Source organism: Clupea harengus, chromosome 22, assembly GCF_900700415.2.
Source record: "Clupea harengus chromosome 22, Ch_v2.0.2, whole genome shotgun sequence".
NCBI lineage: Eukaryota > Metazoa > Chordata > Actinopteri > Clupeiformes > Clupeidae > Clupea > Clupea harengus.
The window spans coordinates 8,715,980-8,743,790 of NC_045173.1; the positions used below are offsets into that span (position 1 = coordinate 8,715,980).

The following is a 27,811-nucleotide window of genomic DNA, read 5'->3' on the forward strand; positions in this document are numbered from 1 at the left end:
TTATGTGCATTGCATGTTTATATACGTGTCAAGTGTAGGCACAGTGTGTGGGGGGAGTAACTACACGTAAGGCTGTGGGAACCCTCTATATGCCGGCCTGAAGGCCTGGTAACCCCGCCCCCTTTTCTTATACTGAACTGGGCACAGTTCCAATGAGGGGTCACTAAAGTGTGTTTGATGGAGGTGGCTCAGACATGGCACAAAGCTTTTCCAGGTGCCCAATACTCCAATTAGAAAGCCACATATATCCCATTGGGAGGGCCGTAAGTGATTTATAGTGACAAGAAGGTCTCTTCAGATGTATAAAAGATAATTCAAGACTCTGTAATGCCAGTATAGTCTCGCGACTTGCTCAGGTTTATGCGGTTGGTATTGCACTGGCAAAATAAACCTGAGCCAGAACCCAGGAGGAGGCGGCAGGCCCCGTAATATGGAGGGACCAGTCTGCATTTCAGAACACGGGCCCACAAAATTTAGAAGGTAAGCAGAGCCTTATTTCTGCAAATTCGAAGCGTCTCTGAATGTAGGTCTCCGTCCAGGTCGAAGGTAATAAAGCGACTCCTCATCCAAAAGAACCTAAATTAATTACTGGATGTTGAAAAAAGAGGACTGATTAAATTATAAAATAAAAAGAGTTTGGACCAAAATAAAGTATAGCCTTGTTTGGGCATTTGCGGCATGTGGCTGTGCCCCTGCAACAGAAGACAGCGACATCAGCTATACATAATACAGGCATTATAGATGCCATCTTGAGGTGTTTACGACATGTCCTCAGACACAGACGTCTAAGGCGATACTGATTTGTGTTTGCTCTGTGAACCATAGGTGAAGTTATTGGAGGCTATGGAGCACATGGACAAGGAGACCTTTGACTTCAAGTTCAGCCTGAATGCTCTCCTATTTGTAAGTAAATTGAGAACGTTGGTCACCCCTTGATAAAACATTTAGGTTCCATTGCATAGCAGAGGTAGTGTTCAATTGACACTGTTTATCACATTCCAAAACGTCCATGTTTTCTGCTTTCAGAAGACCGCAGCAGGTTCCTGCAGTTTGTGATTGGTAGAAGCCGTCTTCCAACTCCAATTTACATATTTCCTTATAAACAAGGGTAAGCTTGGATGGTACACTTTTTTATAGTCAGCTGTAGTCTCCTTTTCTTGTGTTCCAAATTTCGTTTTTTTTTTAGAAACTACAGATCCTCTACCACAGTCTTTTACTTGCTCTAGCACCCTTTACTTACCGAATTACCCAAGGTAAGATGCCATTCTTACATATCGGACACAGTTCATTTTGGATTATTAGTTAGTGTAATGTGAATGTATTGGTGTTAAAGTAGACCCAAAAATGGAGTACAGTCTTGTATAGTTGAATGTCTGCTCTCTTTTCAGTGCTAAGGTCTGTGAGGAGAAGCTACGCTACGCTGCTTACAACTGTGTGGCCATTGACACAGACATGAGCCCATGGGAAGAGTGACTTGGCTGAACCATGTTTACAACTTTTTCACTCCTGGATTTTTGTGCATCCGGCTGTAGCATCATCACATTAACAGAATAATGACTACAATATTGCCACTTTCAACTGTATGTAATAAAGATATTATGTCTTAACTTTTATTTGTCTGTTTTGATATCAGTTAATGCTGCTTTATGATCCAGATATTATGATGAAAAGTTAACTTATGTTTTCTACCTGTATGTAAAATAATAAAGTATGGTTGTAGTTATAGTATTTAGGAGACACTTTTGTCCAAAGCATCTTACAAAACAAAGACATTAGAAAAACAGATTAAATAAAAACACATAAAGGAAGTAGTGGAAATAAGCCTAATGAAAAATAATTCCAGAAACAATATTAACAGCAGTGGTGTAAGTTTTGATTTGTCCAGGCAAGTCCTTGCGCGCTCTAGTTTATTATCTGAGAACTTATTGCTGAGTTTATGTCAGTGAAACACAATGACATAGACGTTTTTGCCTTGACTGAGGAACCCCAGATATTTGTCCGAATACGTCGTGTGGTAGCTGTCATACGTCAGCACTTAAGACAGTTTAAAGTAAAGGAACGTAGCCCTATGGTGTTTTGTGTCCAGTTAAAAGCTCCACGCTTTTTGTTTGTTTGTTTGTTTTCTACGCTTGTGACTGATGTATCTCCAGTTTATCTTAGTTCCGATTCAATGAAATCTCGTGCTTTCTCGCGGTGCGTCATTGCTTGAAACTTGCCCATGAGCCCTTGCGATTCCTCTTTCTAGCCGGCGCCTGAGAATGGGTACGTGTTTTCGTTACTTGGAGGTGCATACAATCCGTCTCCATCTATTGCATTTGAGTCAACTTGTAGTTATTGTGTTTTTCTTATGATTAAACTAGTTTAAAGTGATATATTCTGTAGAAATATTGAGGGATAAGACCAGTTTGTCCTTTATTTTTTTGATGATAGCGCTGGCTAGTGATTGCTGACATGTTTCAAGATGGCTGCTCTCATGGGGTATATAGTTTTGAATATGCTTTTCCTCTTAAATGTGTAAATTGTGGCTATAGTGATGGGCTTCTTATTTTACTAATAGTGAAAGTATGAAACTAGTGCTTTTGCTTTTTTTCTGGTTCGGTGGGCATTGTCGAGTTTGCTATGGTCGTCAAGTTACGGTATAGCTAGTTGGTTAGCTTAGGTGACACCACGTTCTCAGAAGGAAAACTGCTAGTGTGTTTCTGAAGTCTTATGTGCTGTCTGGAACTCGTTAAACTTGGTAACATTAGTCTCCCGACCTGCTGAATTAACATATGTTTGGAAGGTAGATATTGGCTAACGTTACTGCTCAGATATGGCTAGGTGTGTAACAAAATTTTGATATTGGTCATGAGTTGAAGCTATGCTTGTGTGTAATGATGATTCTCAATACGGAACCCGATGACACTGTGTGGATAAACCTTGGAGAACTGAACACACAAGCTCGAGAGAGGGAGATAATGGTCTAGTCACTAGACTTTAGTGCATGGAATCGTTACCATTGCTCATTGTTTTCGCTGTTTCTTGCAGGTATCTCAAGGGACAACTGGCATAAACGCCGCAAGACAGGTGGTAAACGGAATCCCGTCCACAAGAAGCGGAAGTATGAGCTCGGACGCCCTCCAGCAAATACAAAGGTAAATATATGTACACGTGCGTCAGTCGTAGCATCATGTCTTCCGCGACAGTGTGGGTGATGAAACGACGTCCTTAGGTTGGTCTGTTTTGGCCGTATTGGTCAATGTTTAAGACCCTCCAATGCTAGGATTTGTCATAGTTACGCTGACACATCATGTCGATCTGTTCATTTGCTCTAAATTCATATGAGTGCGCCTGTTAACAGACCTATTGTGTCCTAGATTGGAGCACGTCGCATCCACACAGTGAGGGTTCGTGGAGGAAACAAGAAATACCGTGCTCTGAGGTTGGATGTCGGCAACTTTTCATGGGGCTCAGAATGTAAGTGATGGTTCTTGTTGTGTCTACTGAGGCTCAATGTGCCATGGATGTTGCAAGCATGCATTTCAGAGTAATCATTTGGTTTTAATATTGCATAATTTCACCTTTCAGGCTGCACCCGCAAGACCAGGATCATTGATGTGGTGTACAATGCCTCCAACAACGAGCTGGTGCGAACCAAGACTCTTGTGAAGAACTGCATCATCCTTGTGGACAGCACTCCTTTCAGGCAGTGGTATGAGGCCCACTATACAACTCCCCTTGGACGCAAGAAGGGTGCCAAACTGGTATGTGCTTCATGGTATTTGATTTGAACCTACATTTGCAGCTGTCTGTTCTGAGATTCAACATGTTCAAGCAAGTGTATGCCTTAGTACAGCATTTGTGGTTTGTTTATCGAGCAAGACCATTCATGGCCTTTTTAACCTAAGGGTCTGTTGCTGAAATCTCCAGACTTGTATTTCTAAATGTGCTGCTACTGTGGCATGCTCAGGATCTTTGTCTTTCAGTGATGAAAACCTTTTGTCAGTTCTGCTACTGAATGTTAGTGATGATTTTTAGGGCTGAGAAGGACAAGATCGAGAATGCTTATAGATGTTTGCTAAACACATGGGCTTAACTTAAATGCAGGCATCTAAAATGGTTTCAACTTTTGATGGTATTGCCATGTGCACTTTGTGGTTCTTCTAGAGCCCTGAAGAGGAGGAGATTCTTAACAAGAAGCGATCCAAAAAGACCCAAAAGAAGTATGATGAGCGCAAGAAAAAGAGCAAGATCAGTCCCCTCTTGGATGAGCAGTTCCAGCAGGGAAAACTGCTTGGTGAGTTGTAGTTGTGATTGGCACCACATAATTTTGTCTTTCACATGATGAAACATTAACCAGTTCTGCTGCTGATTACCAGTGATGGATATCATTATATATTTCTGATAAAGACATACTAGAATGACTTAAATAAATGTCACGTTTTTAAGTTTCTAATTTGGGCTTCTTGTCCCTCCCCCTTCAGCGTGCATTGCCTCACGACCTGGCCAGTGCGGCAGAGCTGACGGCTACGTCTTGGAAGGTAAAGAACTGGAGTTCTACCTGAGGAAGATCAAGGCCAAGAAAGGCAAATAAATGCACAGCTCTTTGATACTGCTCCAATTAAAAGACAAGAAAATTATCTGCTATTTGTGTGCCTCTTTTGTGCTGTACGGGGCTGGGTTTTATGGAATATAATAGTCAGGAATGCTTTATTTAGGATGGAGGCTGCTAAGCGTCACTGGTGTATTGAAGTAGCCATGTAGATGCATTTGAAGCACCTAGCATGGTTTTAGTGGTAGCCGTGGGTCTAACAGTGGCTCAAAGGAGGATTGAGAAAGTTTGGCAGTAAGATTGGTGCTGCTACAACTGGTTATTTCCTCCAAGACTAATGACTTAACACTGCAATAGTACCTGTGTTTTATATTCAGAGTATGTGGTGTTTTGTCTACATTTCAAATAAGCCACTGAATATGTGGATCGGAGGCCTTTCAAGGACAAGTTTATTAAAACTGATGAAACTAAATTGCATTTCAGGTTGTCATTTGAGACTACAGGGCCATAGCGGGCATTCAACAGACTTTAAAATTATTGCACCAGGTTAAATCTGAGCAGTGATCAGGTTGCATTAGTCCAGTTTAGGATCATTTTGGTCCTCTGAAGGTATCTGATGGCATATGTCCTCGCCCTCCTGAACGTATTGTACATCACACTCCTGGACCTCTCCAGCGTTCTTGCAGTGAGCCTTGGTATTTCTGGCATTTGAATCCTTTCCAGGGAAGCACAGAAGCGTTACCCCTCTGTGCGTCTTGCCTTTGAGTTTAGACTGGGGCCATACAGTGATGGGCAGGTATTTGTCCACCACAGAGCTGTGGATGCTGGTTTCTGAGCTGTCCTCCCCAACAAACCTAAATAGACCAGGAGAAATTGTCATTTTCTGAAGAGTGTAATCAACTACTTTCTGTGCATTGGGACTGCTCAGTACCTCATATCATAGGTAGAACCCATAAAGGCTGGTTTGAGGGTCCCCTCTGCTGTGGCTGGGGTGTAGGGAAGAGTGAAACACTTTTCCACCCAGTATTTGTCCTTTTCTAAGTGGGGAAGGTTCTGATGCATGTCATCCACAGCCAGCATTGATACCTTTTAGAGGCAGAAGAGTCAGTATGTGTGGTGGAGCAGTAGCTCTGGTGTGGAAATATTTGTTCAGACTGAGGGTACCTGAATGTTCCTATCAATAAGCTGGTTTGTTTCAAAGTCATCGTCATCCTCCCCAAATGGATTTATAATGAGCTCCCCAACCTGAGAGAAAGCACTTCTATGAGATAGCAAAGACTAGCTTGCGACATAATGCATTTTTATGTAATGGGAAGTAAACATACCTTGAGCCAGCCAGCAAAGAAAAAGAACTGCAGCAAGGTGAAGACCGGGACATACATATCCAGAGTGTGACCAGGATATTCTTGTTTTGGGTTTAAAAATTGACGTCCAATCAAACAGAAGGCAAAGTAAGAATACACTGCTACAGTTACCACCTGTAAGCAATTTAACAATAAAATTCTCAATTGTCCTTTTTAGTTTGATCAGTACATCATGGTAAACTGAATATGTGGCTAAGCATACAGGCTGGTGTAGTGTCCTTTAAAAATGCATGTACATTATGACCACAGATCTTTATAACTTGATAACAGAAGTGGCTGACCTGGGTGTAGACCAGCGGGATGCTTATCCAGTCATAATGGAAGAGCATACTGCATTTTCCCCTGTACTTGTTCAGCTCCTGTGTGAGACAGAGGAAGTCACAAAGACGAACATGGTCTCAAAGCCTAACAATACATCACCCTGTCATAGATGCTGATAACTCACGTCCATGAGCAGTCGGAGCGCTACGTCGTCCCGCACACGGCCCTCCTCCCGAGCCTGAGAGGCCAGGTTCGAAAACCACGTAAGTGGCATCCAGTACTTGTTGAAGTCCGAGTACAAATGGTCAAGGTGCTTCTGCTCATCCTCAGTCATAAAGCCTGTCCCAGCACAGAGCACAGGTTTTACACACATACTGTTATGTGTATATATTAACACTATAGCAAGTGATACTATTTAAAAGGGTGGTGGCTGGATGCTTCAGACCTGCTTCCACGATGTGCTCCAGTGTTGGGAAGCGTCTGCGCACACGGGTGCTGATGGAGCGTAGGATGAGGACTGAGGACAGGTTAGCGTACCTCATCAGCGTCCGGCGGAGTAGGCGGCCCCTCTCGTCTGTCCCATGGACATTACCTGACACCACCATCATCAGGTTGTCAGGCAGCGGGAAACTTGTGTACTGACCCCACCAGCGATTAAATGCCTGTGTGACATAAAAACCTTGGGACAGAGAAGTTCATACTAATAAAATGTCAATAGTTCATACTAATAAAAAGTCAATAGTTAATAAAATAAATAATTGTGGCGAATAGGAAACATTGCTTCACCACATCTGTAGACTTTAGTAACACATACCCAGAACAAAAGACATGGGGATGAAATTCGAGTTGGAGTCACAGTAGAGTGCTGTTTGCTCAAACAATTTTAGTTGTCTTTCATTAAGGCAGCACCTGCCAGGTTTAAGATGATAAAAAAGGATTAAACTCATTTTCATTAATGGAAAGACAATTAATCTGGTGTTACGGTGTTACGGTACCTGTAAACAATGCTGATGGAACTATATAATAAGCAGAAGACAATGAACTCCTTGTAGAGCAACTTGTATATGCTGCCCTTCCAGCGGAAGAGCAGCTTAGAAAAGCCAGCGAACTTGACATCTGCCACCTCAAGAGTGTAGGAAACAGTCATGACAAAGCCTGGGATGAGCTGAACAAAAGAAAGACTGAAACATCATTTGTTTTGAAAAATGCATCCTGATAAACATATTAGTAAATGCTACAACATGAATATTCTGGATGTTCAAAAGACAAAAATGTTTTTCCACTATGCTTTGTTATAAGGCTGAGACACATAATTCAAATTTCACAAAATTCAAATTTGAAATTTGTATATCGGCTAATGTTCATGACCTGGTCAGAATTGACTGGATAGATGTCAATACCAAACATTTATATTCTGTTACGCAGATAATACAGGTGGGGGGAAACATCTTGGTCAGAAGGTGACATTTTATCTGTCCCCAACTGCAAATGATATAGTGAAATAATTAAATTACATTTTTTTCATTTAATCCCAAAAACAATAAAATTGTCTCAGGGCGCTTTACAGAGCCCAGATCCTGAACCCCCCTGGAGCAAGCACAAAGGCATATATAGTACAATAAAATGTTTCATCTGTCAGTAGTATGGTATTTAGAAATCACCTTACCTTAGTTGTGGCTGTCCTTCCGTGCTATGTAAAAAGACGACTCAACTCTCACTTCTCCTTTTATCTCCTTAGAATTAATAAGCCACCTCTACATGATTTATGAGTTGAGAACAATGCTGAACGCCCAGCACTGTATATGTTAATTGCATGATTCCCATACATGAGCATCATGATTGTGTCACTGAACTGAATGGCCTGGGAACATTGTTTTTTAACATGGTTCAAGGCTGGTAGTATAGAACTTATGGCACTTTCATGCAGACAATAGTGAAATATGAATTGCCCATTTTCAAAAAAAATAAAAATCTGTTCACATCAACCACATTATGTCCCTATGTCCCTACTTCTTGAGTTTTTTTTAGTAGGCAACTAGTTTTGGTATAATCTTCAAATTCGTTTTGATGATAGGCCTATATAGTAATGTGGAGGTTCCAACTAGCCACACATGGTATGTGTAGGGACGGACTACCCCGTAAAAATGTAAGAAAAGATTTGACAGCTGATCGCCACCTTTATTGCCAAAAAACACCAGTTAGTATGTTAGCAAGCTTTTATCAGGGCTAACTGTGTTGTTGTTTGCAAGATTTTTGCAAGTGTTCTAGGTGACTAGTATTTGACCAAAACTCCTTGCTGTTGCTTTCATTTTTTACTTCAGCTGAATGAACTACATAATGTAGTGGGATATATAGTAGAATATTAGTTTTTAACATTAATAAAACCTTCATTACAATCCAAACTCATTTTAGTACAGCCATTTCAGTATTTTGTTGTTTTGAGGCTCTTAAAAGGCTCTCACAATGTCTACACCTGAGGAAGTAGAGAGTGTACCTGTCGAACCCTGAGACCTGTGAAGACTAATGGCTGTGATAATTCATCAGAAATGGACACTGTCATCAGACACCATTATACAATTCACTGCCATCTTCTACTGAACTCTGTCATCATACATAGTCCTTCATCACCACTCCTTTGACCTTGAGCTGTTTGTTTTTCTCATGGTTTGCACTGAACTTTCCCAGCCACTGCTGTGAATCATTTTTATTAGCCTGTCTTGTTAATCTGACATTACAGGGTCCATTTCTCTGACTTTGTTTACGACATGTCCAGATAAGGACATTTGAGATACAGTTATTTGTAATATATGACTCCATGCTCTAATACACAGCACAGGACTTTTCTTCTTTACAAAAAAAATCCTCTTTTCGCCATCTTCAGAAGCACAGATGTCAAATGCTATACAATACGATATCTGATGAACATCGCAGGTGTGAGGACAAGTTACAGGACTACAGCATGCTTCATTCAGTAAACACCACTGAGGGGCAGTGTTAGCTGCAGTCAAACTGCTCGCTCAGAGCCGGGACACCCACAGTCCGGCTCCACTAGGTGGCGACCTTGCCTCTCTCCTCAACTCCCCATCCCTCCGGAATCCAGAGCCTGGCCTTGCTTGTGTAAACCTCAGCCTTGTGGGGGCTTATTTGTTTATGCAACCTCAAAATAGAAACATTGTTAAGAGATTTTGCACAGGATGTTGGATGCATGGTTATGGACTGCACTGCACTACTACTTATCTTAATACCTGGATGCCGCTCAAGACTTTTTTTGTGTAGGAGTGTAACCCCAGTCTTTCCAAGAAGACAGCTAAAGTCAGGAATAGAGAAGTTTAGAATCACTTCTCTATGGTGGGTCTTCCATCTCTTCATGATTGTCTGGCTAGGAAAGAATGTGGGTGGAAAACGTCCCACCCTGACTTCTCAAGAGCAGTTTGGAAATGTAGTGGCATGTCATGAATGTCTTTTCTTATACCCCATCTTCAGTTAATAAAATGGGTACAGCATTTAAAACATACATGTGTTACTACTGCCAAGAAAATGTATGTATTACATGCAGTAAGGACATGTTGATTGCCATATCTTTACCTTGTAACATTGACAACAGCTCAGACAGATTTGTAGCAGACACACTGCCTATGTGACCACTGCATAGACTGATTCTTTTCAGATGAACTGGGAGAAGCAGCCTGTTTCCTGATGTGTTTTCTAATACTGTCATCAGTTTAACTTGGATTACATTGGCATTTTGTCACACATACAAAATGTATCAGTAAGGTGTCTTAGCCTTGTAACCCAACTGTTAACTTGGACCTGCAACTGTGGCTACTTCAGTTGCACCTATATGTGAAAAGGGTGGCTTTTCATGCTCAGATGTTTACCTGAATCAGTGAACTCTAACTGATGCTGGGTCACCTCCTCTGCGGAGGTCACATCGCTGGAGGTGGTCGCGGTTCGAAACAGAGCAGTATTCAGGCCAGTCTCTTTCATGCATTTTGTGTGGCTGGTGGGCTGTGGTGCCCGGCTATGTGGAAACGGGCCGAGATGCTGGTTTCAGTGTGATTGGGTAACCCAACGCTGTAATTACAGTCTCCCACACGGACTGAAATCAGAGATTGGCCTCATGGCTGTGGCAGAGTGAGCAGCAGCAGGCCATTGTGAGGGTATCGTGGAGGCAGGCAGACCCTGAGCACATATTCTGGAAACTGCATTCTGCAAACTGCATTCTTATGAATTTCACATGTGCAAAAATAATTTGTGAACCTCACTGAGCCCATCTGGACACTCACATACAGACCAGTAGCTATTGATTCTCAGCTCAACTCTATACTCATAAAAAAAGAGATTATAAAAACATGAGAGTTTTGAGAGTGTTACTTCATCATTGATGAGTGCAATCCTATGGATACCAGTATTAAAAATAAACCCAAAATAAACAGAGTTAATGCAATAATCATTTACAAGGCTCACACACTTTATTCATTTGTAAAATACTCATTTATTTTAAAGCCACAAATATTGATTTTAAACCAAAAACGTCCACAATCAGTCAGTGCCAACAGACTCTGAACCCGTTCCCTTTGTACTGTTTACATATTGCGCACTTTGGCCTTGTTTTTTAATGTTGTTCCTGTGTGAATGCTTCTTGTTTGTAGATCTAATTGACCTAAAAATTGCTGGAAAAATTGAGTACATTAAAAAGTCAGCGCTAAAAACCAACACAGTTTTGTCTATGAAGAATTAAATCCATTAATTTAATAAAGAACAGGTAGAAAAACCACAAAAGAGAATATAGCTCAAGACACAACACATATTAAAATGGACATAGAAATTTGGGTAACACTTTATGTAAATGTTTATAAAGTATTCATAATGCAGCATAGCGACTGACATAAGTGTATATAACTATCTACAAATAGACATGACTGCACTGATGAAGCATTATGATGTTGTAGTATAAGCCCTACACCACTATTATTATGAAGGCTTGTATGGAATAGTTATATAGTCTTATGACAAGTATTATGATGCATTATGATACATTGTGAATGATGAAGTGTTTATAATTCTTTATGGATACTGGGTTTACTTAAAGTGTTACCAAAATGTGTTAAAAAAATGACATCATTGTGCTCATCTTAACATAGTAAATGTATGACGTCATTGTGCTCATCTTAACATAGTAAATGTATTGTTATTGCTAAGTAGTGGTAGTGGACAGGACTGAAAAAGATATGATCCATAAAGCCAGGAGCTGCATATCATACCTTACATTCAAGCTGTCATTGCTATTATAAGTCAGCATTAGTAAATATGCTCACCTCATTGATTAATATCATATAAGAGAAATGGCAGTATCATTGCTGTGGAATTATGTGTATTAAGGTTCACACGTCCCTCAAATCAAGCGGTTCTTCCTTCTCTACCTACATCCTCCTCAAACAGTACATTGATGTCAGAGAGATATTCAAATGTGGACCACGAGCCTTACAAATTTAGCTATAATTCACAACAACCACACAAAGTTTCACTGTCCATTTTTCTCCCTCTTTTCGTCAGCATTCAAATGAGCTTACTCAAGCTTCTTTGCAAAGCCAACCTGATGACATACGAGATCCTATCTGTACGCATCAGTCTGTTTTAACTAGGTCTGCTCTTTTGTATATGCTGGTACACCTAACTGCATGAACCTAACTGGTTCAACCTAAAAGAAACAAACAGTTGAATCCTTCTCTACAACTCTATACGTCACTGAAAAGCAGTGGCAAATCTCATGATCAAAGCCCCCTGAGTGTGTGTGTTCATGTTCCGAGTAGAAGTTTAACCCCGCACAAATACTTGCCTTGTGAACCTGTGTGGATGAGGTGTGCGTGCTCTGTGCCTCTGAGATGGTATCAGCTGACAAGTCATTGTTTTCAGCATTTATCTTTTTGGCTTTGAATATAAGAACAGATGTAACTGCACTTACACAGAAGGACCTGGAACCCTGTTCCCACAGGAAAAGAATGGTCCGCTGACAGGCAGTGAGCTGGGGTTCTAAAACAATAGATGACATTATCCTACGGTGCTTGTCATTACCAACAGGACTCACTGGATAGGAAAGATTTAAGTTTGTTTGGGTTGGTTGGTTACAGGGTTTCCTTTTCTACAAGGTTTACATAACAGAAATCTCAACTCTTTTAATCAGTCACAGTGGAATGGTTTGGTCATATAGATATCAACTCTACTTAATAAAACCCATTTAGCAGCAATACCTCAAAGACGGTTAATTGAAAGTACACACGAGCCAATGAAACTCACATTTAAAACAACATTTGAAAAAATCATTGAATATTATACATATTTTGAACCTCCACATCCTGGACAGCATTTCTGAAGGACAAAAAAGGAAAGGTGTTCCATTTCACCATACTACACAGCGACCAAAACACACTCATTGTCACTCAGTGGTTGTTAAGGTTTAATTATGAGTTTACCTGCAGTCTCAGTTGAATGGTTCTCACACTCTGAATGTGGACAAACAATAGCTTTGCAGTCGGGGAACGAATCCCTGACAGCGGAGACTCCTTACTACCACTCTAAAATGTACTCGGAGGAACTGACAGGATTATACGGTTCTAGTTCCTGGACCACATTTCCCAGAGATCAGTTGCTCTCTACAGTACTTTGATCAAACCACTTTTTTTTTCAAAATATATACGACACACATACAAAATTAAAACAATCCCTTGGCATAGGTTCAGGTCACGATAGATCCACACTCTCATACTCTCCATGGTCAGAGTCCTCTATCTCGATCGCTGGCACCAAGCTATAGTACTCAGTGGACTGAGTCAGATAGGCCTTCTCGCGGTCAGTCGAGTCTTTCATGACCTCCGTAACACTGACTGTCTCCAGGTCTGGCTTGCTTCCCAGCTCCTGGGCCTCCTGCTTCTCAGTGGAGATGGAGGAAGGTGGCCGGGTCAGGGACTCCACTGAGCCCAGCCGGATCTCCACCTCCTCATAGATGTCCCGGGTGCTGCCCAGCAGGGCAGACGAAGGCCTCAGCATCAGCTGGTTCTTCATGATCCCGTCCTTGCTGCCCTCCCTGGGTAAGGCGAGCATTGGATTCTGCTTGGAGTGGTCGTGCCACCGCCCGTTGCAGTCTGTCAGCTGGCTGCCTCTGCTGGAGGCCTTTTTTCCTGCCAGCCCAAAGGCAAGAGTCTCCTTCCTCTTCCTCCTCCTGCCACAGCACCAGCAGAACGCCAGCAATATCATCATAAACAGGGGCAGCAGGACGAAGAGGGCAGTGAGACCGGCCGATTGGCAGATGTCTGTCCGCTGCACTGACCACACGCTCTGACCTGCCAGGCTCCAGGGAGAGACGCAGGTCAGATTCCCCACCACATCCTCCAGGCTCCTGCTGGTGATGGTGCTATTGTGAAGGCCGTCGCCTTGAAGGCCCGCCACCAGGGAGCATGTGCATGCCCAGGGGTTGTGGGACAGTTCCAGCCGTCGCCAACCGCGTCTGATGAGGACGCTCCTGGGAACGGTCATGAGGAGGTTCCCCCTCAGGTCCAGCTCCTGGAGCTCATTTGAATCCTGGAGGAACCCCTCAGGCAGCACTTCCAATCGGTTCATCCTCAAGTCCAGCACCCTCAGACTGGAGGCATTGGTTAGGAAGCCCTCTGGTAAGACAGAGAGACTGTTATGTCCCAGGTAGAGGTCCCTCAGCATGGTTGGCGCTTCCCCCCTCTCGGTGTGCAGCATCTGGCTGATGTTGCAGCGAGACAGATCGAGGATCCTAAGGGCAGGGTGAGAGGAGAAGGCTTCCCATTGCACGTGGCCAAAGGCGGAGCCGGAATAGTTGAGGCAGCAGGCTCCGGTTGGCACCCTGGCAGGAAACTCGACCAAAACAGTGGCCACGGGACACTCACAGTCATTTTCCTTCCCCTCTGTCAGTAGCAGTGAGTACAGAAGAAGAACACCCCGTAGTGACATTATACCTAGAATGAAGAGAGAATTAGTTACTGTGACATATCTTTGCATAACTACTCAGTGCTCTGGGCTACTCAGTGATGACAGCTCCCTATTACTTTCTTATGAAGTAGTCAAAAAGAACACATTTATCACCAGGCTTTAATCACTCCTCTGCCTTTCTAACGTGATCCTGAGGGATCTGTTATCTCCAGCCCCACAGAGAGGAGCAAACAGGCCCTTGTGCCTGGCAACGCTGCCTAGCCCTCTTAGCTGTTGTTGCTAGTCTGAAGGTTGGCATGGGGATGGTGAGGGCTTAGGATCAGAAGTCCATCTCACCAGGAAGAGAGAGTCTGTCTACTGCACGGCTTAAAGTCTCTCAGACTCAATGTTATTCACAAGGTAAAAGTGGACAAAAATGTTAAGGTATGAGACATACAGCTGTGCTATTATGGGTCTTTATTTCTTTATTTCACTGGTCTCAGTTTGTACTTCAAGGTAACCTCTGCTTTAGGGGTAGAATACAATAGTTGTAATCAGGTCCAATGACTATATAAACATATATGGGCCCTATTGCACTTTGTTCATTTTGAATAATGGGTTCCATTTCAAAGGATTTTATTTTTGGTGTGTAAAGCCTTTTTTACTCCAAGCCAGGCAGATCACTGTTTGAGAGAGTTCCCCTTCCTCTATGCAGGCAGTTCTGACATCACACTTTCCTGATGTCAACAATGGGCCCGGGCCTTCCAGCAGAAGTGGAATGTGCTAACTCCCCAACAACACAGAGGACCCATGAAAGCTGGGGTGGGGCGCCAGGCACTCCACAGCACAATCAGCTCCTAAACTCTCAAAGCACTTTCACAATTAGCTACATTTCTGTACTTCAATTCATTTCAATTCAATTATATTTAAAAAGGGCCAAAACAATAAAATTGTCTCAAGGCGCTTTACAGAGCCCAGGGCCTGAACCCACTGAGTGTTAAGTTGCAGCCAAACCTTGTATTAGAACCAAGTGTTTCCCCAACATGAATGAATGAATGAATGAATGAATGAATGAATGCATGAATTTGAAAACATCTCTTCAGTCACAAAAGTTATCAAAGAATTGACAGGATTTGATGGATTTCATCTAATGTGTGTAATATACGGAAAGTCATTCCAAATCAACAATAAAATGTGATCAGAAACAGAAACTAGTGTCAGTTACAGAAACAGTTTTGTGTTTACCTGCCACAGAAAGGGGAGAGGGAAACCACAGCAACCTTTCCCATTGAGCCAGTTGCCAAGGGCTACGATTTGTGTAGCTAGTCAACAGATACCGTAGCAACCACCACACTCATGTTCATATTCACTTTGTTATTTCCTTTGTTATAAAGTGTGATCTGTGAGGTGAATTGTTAACTGTTTACTGTTTATATAGATGCTCCTAAACAGAGGTAGACATACAGAACAACTAACCTGACAACAACATTCCCCTTTATGATATGCCAGAAGGAGGACTAAGACAAGACCATTTACAGATATCCCGCCCATTTTCATTGACAACATTTCAAAACTTTTCCATTAATTCTGAAGGACCTTCAATGAAATATCCTTGATCTTCCACAACCTACAAGTACACTTTGCTCCACAGTTTGGGCCCAATATTGAATCTAAACAACAACCTTTTCCATTCCTTTTCTAATAGGCTAGTTAGGCTATGTCAATTTTCAGGACTTTGCCAAAACTTTCAACAAATTTACTGAATTTCATGACTTTTCAAGGCCTGGGAAATGGGATTTTAAAATTCCATGACTTTTCCAGGATTTCCATGACTGTGGGAAGCCTGCATTAACTCTCTGATGTGTAAAAAGACAACTTGTTTTAATCAGACACTAAATAATCTTAATGTCTACAGACTAACATAGCCCGACAAATACAGAGCAACGACACTTGGCTGCAAAACTTTGGAGGAGTAACTTTCTGTTATTTTTTTCTAAGCAGTAACAAGAATGGCAAAGACATATTGACTTGTTCCTATGAAAGCAACAGGTTTTCAATTGTATTCAAGAGAGAAAAACATTTGGTTGTCATACAACCCAAACATGGGGCCACTGGTCACTGAACTCAAGTGACTGTGAATCACTTTAGTGCATTTTCAGCAACCAAATTTCTCTGTCAAATGAAAGTAGAAAGTGCAATACATAACACACCACTGATCTCTCTGACTGCAAAATTAATGGTTGGGAGGTGCCTCAGTAGGCTAGTCCAACCATCAGATAATGTGATTCTCCTTTGATATTAGATACGTGTCAAGGAGACTACATTAATCAGTAACTTTCTTACCACCTCTCCCAAAAAGTAGAGAGAATTTCGGCTAGGGCTGTAGGGCATATATTGTCTAACTAGACCACTAGACTACAATACACCTGTGTTATTAGACAACATAATTGCTTTTCAGTGTCTGATTCCAGTACGTCTGATTTCAGTATGTCTGATTTGATTTAATGAACCGCTACCACTGCGAGATCGATGCGTTTTAAAAGGGACAGTTATTCCTGAGTAAAACATGAGAACATTGATTTCGCTTTATTAACAAGCAAGATACATTTTACCCTGCCTTGTCCACAGTTCAGGCGTCGCTTAGCTAATAAATGTATGTGTTCCTTTATGCCTGGAGAACTTTGGCTTATCATAAGGCTACTTCGAGGGGGGTGGAAATGTCATATCGGCGTATTGATCTAATGTAATTACAAGAAGTATACATGCAGTAATATATTTATTTGAATTGTACATTAGACGAGCAAAGGTCTATAAGCTACAATTTGGTATAGAGAAATCCACAGAAGATGTTGATCCTGTCCGGCAAAAAAACTCCAAAGTAAGAAAGATAACATCTCAGGTACTATGGAAATAGGTGTGACAAATCATAATGGGCTAGGTCCGTCCACTGTTCTCTCCGGGCAATGCAACCACCTCAAAACAAATTATAAACGCAAAGTGCATAACGCCACGATAGCTCGTCAAACCTCTCAGATATAGAAGCGTGAAAACGAACGGTTATTTTCAGACATGAGGATGATCTCATTCTACAACAATGTAAGCAACATCCTCTTGGTAAAACTCCGGAAGATAGCGGGTTTGGCACAAACTTCTCTCAGCTTGTTCGCTCAAAAATATGGTGTGGAAGAAATGTTTGACCATTAGGTTAGCGCATGTAACATCAAACATAACGAACAGAACAGTTATTTGTTAATTATGTGCAGATAAATTAGCTGTATTATTAGGAAACCTGCTGGTGCTGGTGCGGTCAGCTAACAAAATATTCTTGCATTTCCGAAATAGGCTTATTATCCTATTGACCAAGCCACTACCAATAACTTAATTATCCTAACCATATTAATGAAACTTGATTCATTGTGTAGTTTTTGTTAGGTTAACTCACATTTGCATTCTGTAAACACATCCTCTACGATACAACAATAACTTTTCATGGACTTTTCACCCCTTACCTTTTGTTGACATAGTTGAGACTTGTTGCTTTCCTTCAGACAAACACACCATGAGTTGTCAGCCGATTCGCGGTTCTCGCTGTAGCAGAACACGCTTAGAACAGCAGCCCAATGCTTCATCACGTCAAACTTTGCCTACTGAACGCCCTCTCTTCTATTGGGTGTGTCTCTATGCTATACAACACAGCGTGTAAGGTGGAAATTCCACTTCCTGTGTGTGCGCGCTCCTGATATTCAGCTCCTGCTTGTGTCTGTAAGTGTGTGTGTGATGAGAGAGATTCTGGCACACTTCTGCTATAGTCTGCATTATAGGCCTATACAAATATATTTTCTATAGACTATCGGATGAAGCCTGTAGGACGCACCGGTGGGGTACCTTGGTTACTCATTACTAAATGATAGAAAGCTTCCCATTTCGTTGATGGTCAGCATGTTTGCTACTAAGTTACATGTCTTCACATAAGTGTTTAGGCCATCATTAATAAGACATGTCAAAGCCTGCGGCTTTTACTATGCACTTTGCATTGATGACCAGAAGGTGGCAGTGTATCCAAAGATATTAGTAAATTATGCCCATTTTGGTCACTGAGGAACTGATGCTGACAAAAGGTTGTCGTTGTAGGATATAAGTAAACACCCCTAAGAGTGGTTTTAATTGTTTTGTCAATAACGAATAATGGAATAAGGTAAACAAATAAATGAATGAAAAACAAATGTTTCAAACTGGTGTTTGTGTAAATAAAGTATTTATTAAAACAATATTTTTTTAAGAAAAAAAAATACAAATTCTCTTGTGAGAAAACATTATATTGAGGGCACAATTTTTTTTTATATAAAAGGAATTACTATAGTTAATGTTACAATTATGTTGCCTTTCCAAAAGAGCATGTATGACTGCTCTTACAACAGTGCAAAAACAGCATGAAAATGACTGTGTAATACCTACTTAGAATGTAAACATTATTGCCTCGGTTGAAAAAAAAAGAGAAAGTTACAATCTACTTGTGAGACAGAGACAGGCAGACAGTGAGTAAGAGACAAAAGAAAGAAAGACAGAGACAGATAACAAAAAGATAAGAGAGGCCTACTGGAAACGTTGAGGAGTGTGTGGGAGGGGCATTTTTGGGGGGGCAGGTTCTTGAGAGGACTGTGCAAGGATGAGACACGTTACCCCTTTCTCGCACTGCCTCGGAGATATGCTGGGAGCACAGCTGATCACAGCTGACTGGGCATGGCGCTCACAAGCACATTTGGGAGGTCACCCTCCTCTGGAAAGAGGGGAAGACATGCCCCCCTGACGCATGTTGCTCCTGGCCACCAAAGCCTATTGAGACAGCAGAGCATACGCATATATGTAAGTACAGTATATTTGTGTGCATGCACACGTGTGTTTCACACCCCACTCTTCAACATGCTATACTCACAAGGCTTCTTTTTCATGGTTAGATGCAGTTTTATTACAGTAGTATAGTATTATGCATTAATGAAAAGTCAATTTGAATTACAATTAGAGAGAAAAGGAGGGAGGGAGGGAGGGAGAGAGACAGAGAGAGAGAGAGAGAGAGGAGAGAGAAAGATTTCTTGAGGTAACAAGGCCTACCTGTAGAGGGTGCTGCTGAGCTTGGGTTAAGTATGTATCCACTGGATTCAAACATATGCAGACCTCCAGAGCATTCACTGCCCAAATGGTCTAGCAGACTGACATCTCCAGAGTGGAAGCCTTAAGGAGATAGTACCAAATCAGTCACTCAGTCATGTGTGTGTGTGTGTGTGTGTGTGTGTGTGTGTGTGTGAGAGAGAGAGATTCAGCCAAGATAAAGCAAAGATAAACAAATAACAAATAGAGCATTAGGATTTAAATCAACCAAACAGCTCGAGGTGCTTGACGAGTAACCCCTTAGGTGCACAGACATAGAGGTCATGGTGACTGCCTAATGAACACACTCTGATCACCAGAGAAGACCCAGTGGTCTTGGAAAGGAGGCTACTCACTTCCAGAGAATCTCAAACATGCTATCTGAACTATCTGAGGTTGTTACATTTCAGGGTGCCCCACAACTGGCTATGGCACTGCCAGATGTTTTATGTCTGTAACGACTGTCTAACTCTCACAGTAAATCAAATATAGCTTCAATAGCCACTGTTGGTTGAGCCTTATATTATTTTCCCTTGTTAGGACAAATCAGCCACATAAATAAAGGGAAATGAGCAAATAAGCTCATACATTTTACTGAGTGGATTTTCCAAAACATGCAAGGATCTGCTGAGCTCATAAAGATGTGTACTGCAAATAGCCCCATTATTTCCAGCCGTGGATCCAAAAGGTCAATCTAAAGGTTTCTCAGAGATCACTTATTCCTTTTACAGTCTCTTCATGGTCTCTTCATGGAATTTGGTCATTAGGCAATAATGAATGGTAGTTCAACAGCCACCCCTTTGGATCTCGGAGGAAGCGTTTGTTTTCCGTATCAAATGAGTGGGTAGTTTTATTTAGCTCAAGTCTGACATTTCTAGCGAGCCATTTTCTCCTCATTAAGCTCCAGATGCCATTTAAATGAAAAGCATCTGTCAACAAAGTGCCATCCAAGAACATTTCAGTGCTTCTGAAAACAAGTTTCTTTTTCAATTAAACACTGTAACTAAATAGCGCTGTTCTCAGAGGAGACAAACCTCTGACAGACAAAACATCTTGCTTAGTACTCAAATGACATTTGTTTTTTTCAGTACAACATATGACTTCAGTAGGGTTTTAGAAGGATTTCAGTAATCTACTAGAGATCTAAATAATGAAAGAGCAGATTTTACCATAAAATGATCCTGGGAGGTCAGGATAGAGTCCCTCATGCTTCTGATCACACCGGCCTGTCAGCATCCCCTGCTTGTCGGGATGTGCCAGTGGTTCCCCTTGGCTTCTGAGCAGGCTTATTTCGGAAAACATCAGCGATGAGTGGAACCTGTGGGTGAGACAGGAACTTGCATCTATCTCGCCGTATTTCACTATCATCATTTACAGCCACCATGTTCTCTCGGTCACGAGTGGGGCCATTTCATGTACTTGTGGTGCCTCATAGAAGAGCTCATCTTCACTAGCAGGGAACTCTTGAGAGAATACAGGCATGACTGAACGCTGACAACATCAACTGTGTTCACCGATATGGTCACAGACGGGGACTTATGCTAAATAAGTGAATTAATTACTCCCCCCTCCCCCATCTTCAGTGTCACACACTACAGCTTTCGGCCTTCCATGTAAACCTGCCCCTGAGTGGAGTCCGGCGCAGGCGAGGCCCTGGTCTGGGCCGGGCCTGTTGAGTCACAGCCACACAAGCGTGGTTCAGGTGGAAGGAATGAAGCGCTTATCCTAGCCATGATCCCTTAAGAACAGCAGGAACGAAAACTCAATCTGCCTACAAGGCTTAAAGGAGAACCGAGAATGCTTTGAAAATGAACTCGGAATATTGGTAGCGGATATTGGTAAACAGAGGCTCTAGCCTCTCCTAGATGGAATGTTACCTACTTAAGCCGACGAGGACCAAAGACACTGAAGCTATGTGCTATTTCACAGTACTGACTCATTTCTGCCGTGCCACAGCAACCACACTGGAGGAACGTTCTGTCTTCCTTTCACACGGTTCATTCCCGAAAGTTCTCTGGCACACGGCGGGAATGTGTGACAAGGCACCATAACTCACTGCTGCCAAGTTTACCCTCTCTGACTTCACTTTTAGCTTCAATTGTTTTAACAAGGCCTTGACAGCCAGCCTGCATTTCCCAAATGAGAGTGTGGTATTCATATTTGAATGGCCTTCCTTCAAAGCAGCCATGTTGTGCATTTCATGTGGAACAGAGTGTTTGTGTGGATGACGTACCGCTCTCCTGCCATGTCCTGCGGGACACTGGCTTCTAGCTTCTCTTGGACGAGGTTCGGTGCGGTTCATAAACAGCCCCGTGCCTGTCAGAACCGCCGAAATCCGCCCAGGCTTGGAGCTGCTTCACGTTCAATTTGGACCGGCCATAAAATGTTGCAGTTAAGTATTCCTTTTTTTCTTTTCCAGTCTAGATTATCTATCTTCCAAAAAATTCAGTTTTACTGTACAATTCCCATGTCAAAGGGATATAACTTAAAATTTAACACAGCCTTCACTCTTGGGCTTAAATAGAAGAAAATAAAACAGAAATAAATTTCACCTCTTCAGAAACTGATGAAACGAACAGATGTGTGCATGGGCATAACGGAATAATATAAACGAGGAGTCCCGAGTCCAACAGCAAAGTCAAGCCCAGATTTCTGCGTCGCTCACAGACTTTTTGGCCCACGACTGTACAGAGATAAATCTGACAGCTCAGTTTGGCGCTCCACAGAGAGGTATTGTGCCGATATTTACAGTGTATTTGAGAAACACTCATGAGGAGGCCCTTTAACCCTGCCCCGTCTCTTCAGGATGAAATGGCTAAGTTCGCAATATTGCTAAACTTGTACTGGAAATACAAATATGATTTGCTTCAACAATTTAAGTGGGAGCATCTAAGCATCAAAGGATGAAGGGGCGAGAAGTGAGGAGCATTGGAACTTTTTCCTTTGACTTGTCGTCACAGTTTCTGGAGCCTTGCTGTGCGTTTCACATGAGATGGATAGAGAGAGAGAGAAAGAGAGAGACAGAGAAGGAGAGAGAAAGAGAGAGAGAGAGAGAGAGAGAGAGAGAGAGAGAGAGAGAGACAGAGAGAGAGAGAGAGAGAGGGAGAAATAGTGCTGGTGTTGGCGGGGGGGCGGATAGGGGGATTGGGGTGCCGCTGATGTTGCTGTCAGCACAAACTCAGGAAACAGTTACACTCTTCATAGTTTTACAGCTCTGCTCCCAGGCCGCTCTAATCAGTGCCAGCTGCCCAGCGCTCGCAGGCCGGCAGGAATGAGAGGAATCTTTCATGCAGCACAGTGAGCACCCCAACGTCCCCGCTGTCCTGTCGCACTCGTCCTCATCCTGTTGCCGTTTCTTTTTCCGCCACTTCATCCTTTGATTTCACGCCTTCCATCTCGCCTGAAGTGTCTCTGAAAATTCTCTTTAATGTAGACAACTGAAGGGGCATGTGCAAGGACAGGTTTGGGGAGAGGACTCACGATCTTCCTGGGGTTACTGAAACCGCGATTCTACACAGTCACTGTTTTTAATGTCCAGTCAGCTAATATATTGTTATGTTTGGCCACACAGAAAAAAACAAGGCTTACTCATTACGTCAGCAAACAGGGAGTGAAGCAACCCCACTGAACCTCTTTCTTTCCTCTTGTGGATCAAACGCTGAGTCATGCTTTGCCTGTTTGAGCTGATTCACGGTTTGCACTGTTCGATACCTCTCCAGACACCCTGGATAACTATGTTTCCTCTGTTTGCTGCAAGCTTCAAAAGAAGAAGGCCAAGTCAGCCTGAGAGGGCTCTCTGAGGCAAACACATTCATGATCTGCTGACTTTTTAGAAGAAATACCCAATAATACTTTAAGCTAACAAAACAGTCAGTAGTTTTGACACTCATCAGAAAGAGCACTCTAAATAGGCAATATTTTTATGAGTTGTCAAAGTAGACCAAAACCAGCAGTAATGAATCATGTTAGATATCCCTCCACCTCTCTACCCCTATAGAGATTGACACACACACAGATGTGCACACACACTCACTCACACACACACACACACACTCACAAACGCTACCGCACACACTCACAGATCACAAATAAACGTCCCCCTTTAACGTGAATAAGTACCTACCAGCCAAATCGAGCATTTTTCCGTTGATCTGTTGATGGATAGCCACCCTATAGTAACCCCTGCCCCCTCTCCTCACCACATACTGCACATTACCCATGTATCACCAATATATTCAAACTGACACGGAGCACCGCAAGCTCCTAGAAATAACAGCACTATTTAATATTTTAAATGACTGCAAATGGCTCATTTCAGCCAGTGTAAACACATTTCGCAATGAGGTCAGTTCCTGGTGGCAGGCTGCGGAGTAAAGATAATTTGGTTTAAAATGTTTAATGTCTTTCAAAACTATCGGGGGGGAAAAACAAGTGCTGGATTGGTATTGACATTGGCAGGCTGTCACAGACCACAGCCGTTCAGCGTTTCTATCGCGTGCTCAATCTTCGCATTAATGGAGATGGACGGTTTGGACCATGTGTGATGCCGGTGAGGGTAGCGGCTGGTGGTGCTATGCCGATGTAGGCTCTCTTACGGTACCTCATGAAAAAAGCATTCCACGTGGTTTACTCCGGACTCCCGGCTAAAAAGACTTTTACTGATGGGTTCTACCAGCACAAAAGTGGTTCACAGCCCATATAACAGCTCTCTTCCTCTAGGTCTTGTAATAAGATTTAATGATATGGCTGTGAAGCAGAGCTTAAGCAGAGCTTCTGTTTATTTATATTTATCTTTTCATTCTTCTTTTTCTTTTTAACAGTTGCGGTGCCAGACATTTTTTTTATCAGTAACTGCGTTGAGTGGCCTCATTTCAAGTGCTTTTCAAAATCCTAGTCTCGCAGTTATCTTCAGTGTCCACACGGACAGGAAACTCTGTACCCTCTCAGACATACATTTATTTTCCCGCGCCAAACGACACATACAGTGTCAGTTTGCAAAATATTTCAAGGACGCCAAAACTTTTAAATAAATATACATAATAGTAACTTTTAAGCGGGGCCTGGAAAAAGTGACCAAGGGACTCTTAGAGGAAAGGCAAGAGCGGGCAAATCTCTGATGAAAATATTTGGGTTCTGGTTCTGTTCATGTGTCTCCAAATGTCCCTCTGTGCCTCTGCGCCCGCGAGGCTTTCTGGAGGTCGTTAGCGGCTCTTGCAGTGGCATGCGGCTGGGCTTCAGCTTATGTTGCCATTTTGTAACTGTTCTGCTTGATGCACAGATATGTCTTGCAGATGGTCTCCCAGCAAGTGACAAACAGTCCGTCAGGCACCGTGAAAAGTGCTTCCATCTGGATGCAGCGAAAAACGCTAACAAGGCCACTACAGTTTGTTTCAACTTCAAACGTCCGCGCCATGCTTTAAGGAAGATCAGCTACTTCAGTAACACGGGGCAGAGCCTGGTGTTGAGCTCTCCTTCCTTGTCACGCTCGAAGGACTTCAGACAGTAGCGTGAGGCTCCTGAGTGAAGCCACTGACCTCCCATGCTACATTCACTGCGGTGGGCTTGTTTCCTTTGCTAGGTACTGAGTTCAGTCCTGAAGGTGTAGTGTACGGATGCTCAGTCAGTACTCACTTGTCCTGGAGGCTCCTCCCTGGGGGCATGAGGGCCAGTTTGTGTGGGGAGCTGCCCACGCTCTGCTGGAGGTCACATGATGCGGGGGACAGGTTCGGGGACGTGGCCAGGGCCTCAGATAAAGGGATGATGCTGGCATCAGAGTAACACTCGGACCCTTAGAAATGACAAAGACCGAAACTTCATCTATGGTTCACCTATGGGGTGAGCAAGGTACTACAGGTTTCAGTTACACATTTTTTTTCTAATGCTCACATAGACTGAATTGGATTTGTTAATCACATGTTAATAATGTGGCAAATTATACTAAAATATACTTTGTCATTGATCATGTTCAGTTGAATACCTGGGAACAATAGTGAATACCATAATCCTTTTTAGTAAATATCAAAATAATCTAGTCAAATCAGTGCGTGCAAGCTGATTTTAGTTATTCATGCTCACAGTCTTCTCAGAGAGTTTATCCTCAATGTTTTAAACATTGACATATTTGTCTCTCCACTGACAAATTGAGTCGTTTGAACTATGACAGATGTTTTCTTTTTCACCCTGGTCCTCCGTGCAAAATTGCCAGCCGTCCGAGGCAATTAATGTGGACAACTCCCTTGGCCAAAGGAGCTTCAGTTCACCTGACAGTTTCTTGAGCTGGGCACAGGCGCCCATAAATGAGTATGGAAAAGAAAAAACAAGTAAAAATGCAGTAAAAACATCACTGCGAGTGTGCGAGCTATGGAGACTGTGGCCAAATGCCTTCAATCCAGTGGATGCCCAACCGACTGACTGAGCAAACAGAGCTCTGACAAGCCGTTTGGAAGAAGTGATGTCAGCTAACCTGGGGTGTGATAGACAGAGATACGGGTGTGATAGGTTTCTTCACATTATCAACTGTAACGCATATGGCTGAAGTACAACTAGAAGTCATCATAATCCATCTCCAAAGGCTCTGTGGGTAGTGCGCGAGGCCGCATTATGTGTAAATATTAGTCAGGCAAAGCTCATCTGTTTGTCAAATAACCAGGGAGGGATTGCATGTGTCGTCCAAAATAAGAAACAGGAATTTCAACAATCTGTGTGGCTATGGTTTCTCTGCTTCATACGGGTTTAATCAAGTGTTCTACCAACCCTCGGCACAGGCACCCAGTGCCCCTCGGAGAGGGCGGAGCTTGGGGTCATTAGATGGCACAGCAGCCCCACTGACGCGTCTTAGAAACTGCAGGACGAGGCAGAGCTGATGTCCAAAATGAAAGAATGTGACCTTTGTGTGTGCAGCTGAGGTTGCCCACGGTGCAGTGTGGCGTGGTGTGGTGCGGTGAAGTAGTGGTGGGGAAAAATCGATTCTGTTCAGTATCGCGATATTTTGCGCACGCAATTATATCGATACAGTAGCGCAAAGTATTGCAATATTTAATTATATAATTATGTGTTTTACTTTCGGGTTTTCTCCATTGATATTCTCAGAGTTTACTCTGATAATATTACATTTGCATATTACATCCACAAGGTGGCGCTTGTTGCGGTGCTCTGTTGTCGTGCATTCAACAGCAAATTCAAATGAAAATGGCTTTACAATCACAACCGTTGTACACGGTTTGTATCAATGTAATGTTAGCGAATGAGGGGTGAGAAGCATACGTTTTAGCTTCGTTTGAAGCGTACCTTTTAGCTCCGGCATTGGTCTCCCATTATGATCACTTTACGTTTCGTTTGAAAGTCAAGTTTTGAGAAATGTTTAAGCTTAGCTATAGAATCTTCCATTTTCGCGGTCAAGGTCAAATATAAGTGTAGAAGAAAAGCAACGGCAGAACAAACATAAACCCCACCGTTGGGCTCTCGATGGGATTAATTGAGGCATATGTAGTGTTTGCCTCCCCTCTGTGTCTTTTCACAGTGGTTTTATGTCAGATCAGCAAGACAAAATAGGTTCTACACATGCGCTCAACCCAGTTCTCTGAGATGAGGCACAGCTCGTCGCTGCCTCACCGTCTCGATGTCTCCTGTCTGTTTGAACAGGACATGCGCAAATTCAATGATTTGATTATATCAAATACTCAAAATGATTGGAATCATGCAGATATTACATGTATAGCACAGATCAGTATAGAAATATTCATGTATTTTATCATATATATATATATACTTTTTTACTTACTTTTTTTACCTCCCCTGACTGCACATCCGTGGTGCACTTCGTTGTGGATAAGTAAAGCCTATTTTGATATTTTTGTAGTCCTGGTAATCTTTTGTTTGGCATGTTGGTAAGGTTATTAAGAGGACAATGGTTTTGGGCTTTAATGAATGTTTGTTTATTAATTACGTATTTTTCAACAAATAACTCATTTATAATTACAAAGAGGGACATTCGAACTTTTTATCGCAACTTTCATTTGCTCCTGCAATTTCATCAACAAACACCTAAAAAACACAGCAACTTTCATCACAACATTTTGGAAAAGCTCCAAAAAATCAGGGAAAATCAGGATTTTTTGTTTTTGCACTTGTTTTTAATATGTAGAAGATAATGTTGTACACATAATTAAATGTGACATTTGAAGTGAGTTGAGCAGTCTTATTTTCCTAATTTTTTGTAATGCCTTCTGAATAATATGGGGGACATGAATCGCAATATATCGCAGAATCGAATCGCAATACTTGCTGTATCGCAATATGTTAAGAATCGCAATAATATTGAATCGTGGCCCAAATATCAGAATACTATCGAATCGTCACATTTTTGCCAATTCCCACCCCTAGTGTGAAGCTCACCTGGGAAGGAGTCGTGGCAGGGCTGTGCGAGGGGCCTGGCGGTGGCGAGCCTGGGGGAGCAGGGCTCAAGCAGACCTGGGGCGGCGCTGAGGAGAGAGTGCAGCGCCAAACACTCGCTCATGCAGTCAGTCTCCACCTCAGAGCACAGCAGCACCTGTCAGGCAGTCAGGCAGGCCGTCAG

At 42.5% G+C, this 27,811-nt stretch overlaps 4 protein-coding genes and 4 non-coding genes across 9 annotated transcripts in view; 5 read left to right on the forward strand and 3 right to left on the reverse strand.

The window, feature by feature from the left end:
* Positions 1-2,159: 2,159 nt before the first annotated feature.
* LOC105908480 (40S ribosomal protein S8) lies at positions 2,160-4,619 on the forward strand. Its single transcript, XM_012836992.3, has 6 exons — positions 2,160-2,262; positions 3,028-3,134; positions 3,357-3,456; positions 3,568-3,743; positions 4,147-4,276; positions 4,464-4,619. The coding sequence occupies exons 1-6, from the start codon at positions 2,259-2,261 to the stop codon at positions 4,571-4,573; spliced, it is 627 nt and encodes a 208-aa protein (XP_012692446.1). The 5' UTR covers positions 2,160-2,258; the 3' UTR covers positions 4,574-4,619.
* LOC116218523 lies at positions 2,866-2,938 on the forward strand. Its single transcript, XR_004162913.1, has one exon. It is a non-coding gene; the product is annotated as a small nucleolar RNA SNORD55/SNORD39 (small nucleolar RNA).
* On the forward strand, positions 3,184-3,289 carry LOC116218526. The gene has a single exon (XR_004162916.1). It is a non-coding gene; the product is annotated as a small nucleolar RNA SNORD46 (small nucleolar RNA).
* LOC116218525 lies at positions 3,960-4,027 on the forward strand. The gene has a single exon (XR_004162915.1). It is a non-coding gene; the product is annotated as a small nucleolar RNA SNORD38 (small nucleolar RNA).
* A 183-nt stretch (positions 4,620-4,802) lies between the features above and the next one.
* On the forward strand, positions 4,803-4,934 carry LOC116218536. Its single transcript, XR_004162926.1, has one exon. It is a non-coding gene; the product is annotated as a small nucleolar RNA SNORA47 (small nucleolar RNA).
* Positions 4,935-5,105: 171 nt separating this feature from the next.
* best4 (bestrophin 4) lies at positions 5,106-7,368 on the reverse strand. Its single transcript, XM_031559366.2, has 9 exons — positions 7,152-7,368; positions 6,971-7,065; positions 6,602-6,835; positions 6,341-6,495; positions 6,177-6,254; positions 5,857-6,009; positions 5,696-5,776; positions 5,463-5,617; positions 5,106-5,385 (listed from the first exon to the last, which is right to left on the reverse strand). Exons 1-9 carry the CDS (start codon positions 7,301-7,303, stop codon positions 5,106-5,108), a joined length of 1,383 nt encoding a protein of 460 aa, XP_031415226.2. The 5' UTR covers positions 7,304-7,368.
* Positions 7,369-10,631: 3,263 nt separating this feature from the next.
* Positions 10,632-17,934, reverse strand: si:ch211-106k21.5 (SLIT and NTRK-like protein 5). Its single transcript, XM_031560218.2, has 2 exons — positions 17,601-17,934; positions 10,632-14,138 (listed from the first exon to the last, which is right to left on the reverse strand). The coding sequence occupies exons 1-2, from the start codon at positions 17,650-17,652 to the stop codon at positions 12,898-12,900; spliced, it is 1,293 nt and encodes a 430-aa protein (XP_031416078.1). The 5' UTR covers positions 17,653-17,934; the 3' UTR covers positions 10,632-12,897.
* A 485-nt stretch (positions 17,935-18,419) lies between these two features.
* The window catches only part of LOC105908394 (zinc finger protein GLIS1), a 30,649-nt gene continuing 21,257 nt past the window's right edge, over positions 18,420-27,811 (reverse strand). For both annotated transcript variants that reach the window (XM_031559359.2, XM_012836894.3), the window contains 5 exons: positions 27,631-27,784; positions 24,868-25,024; positions 20,406-20,554; positions 19,201-19,320; positions 18,420-18,924 (listed from right to left, as the gene is read on the reverse strand). In XM_031559359.2, coding sequence (XP_031415219.1) covers positions 18,839-18,924; positions 19,201-19,320; positions 20,406-20,554; positions 24,868-25,024; positions 27,631-27,784 — 666 coding nt within the window. In that variant the 3' untranslated portion in view covers positions 18,420-18,838. The remainder of the gene's footprint in view (positions 18,925-19,200; positions 19,321-20,405; positions 20,555-24,867; positions 25,025-27,630; positions 27,785-27,811) is intronic.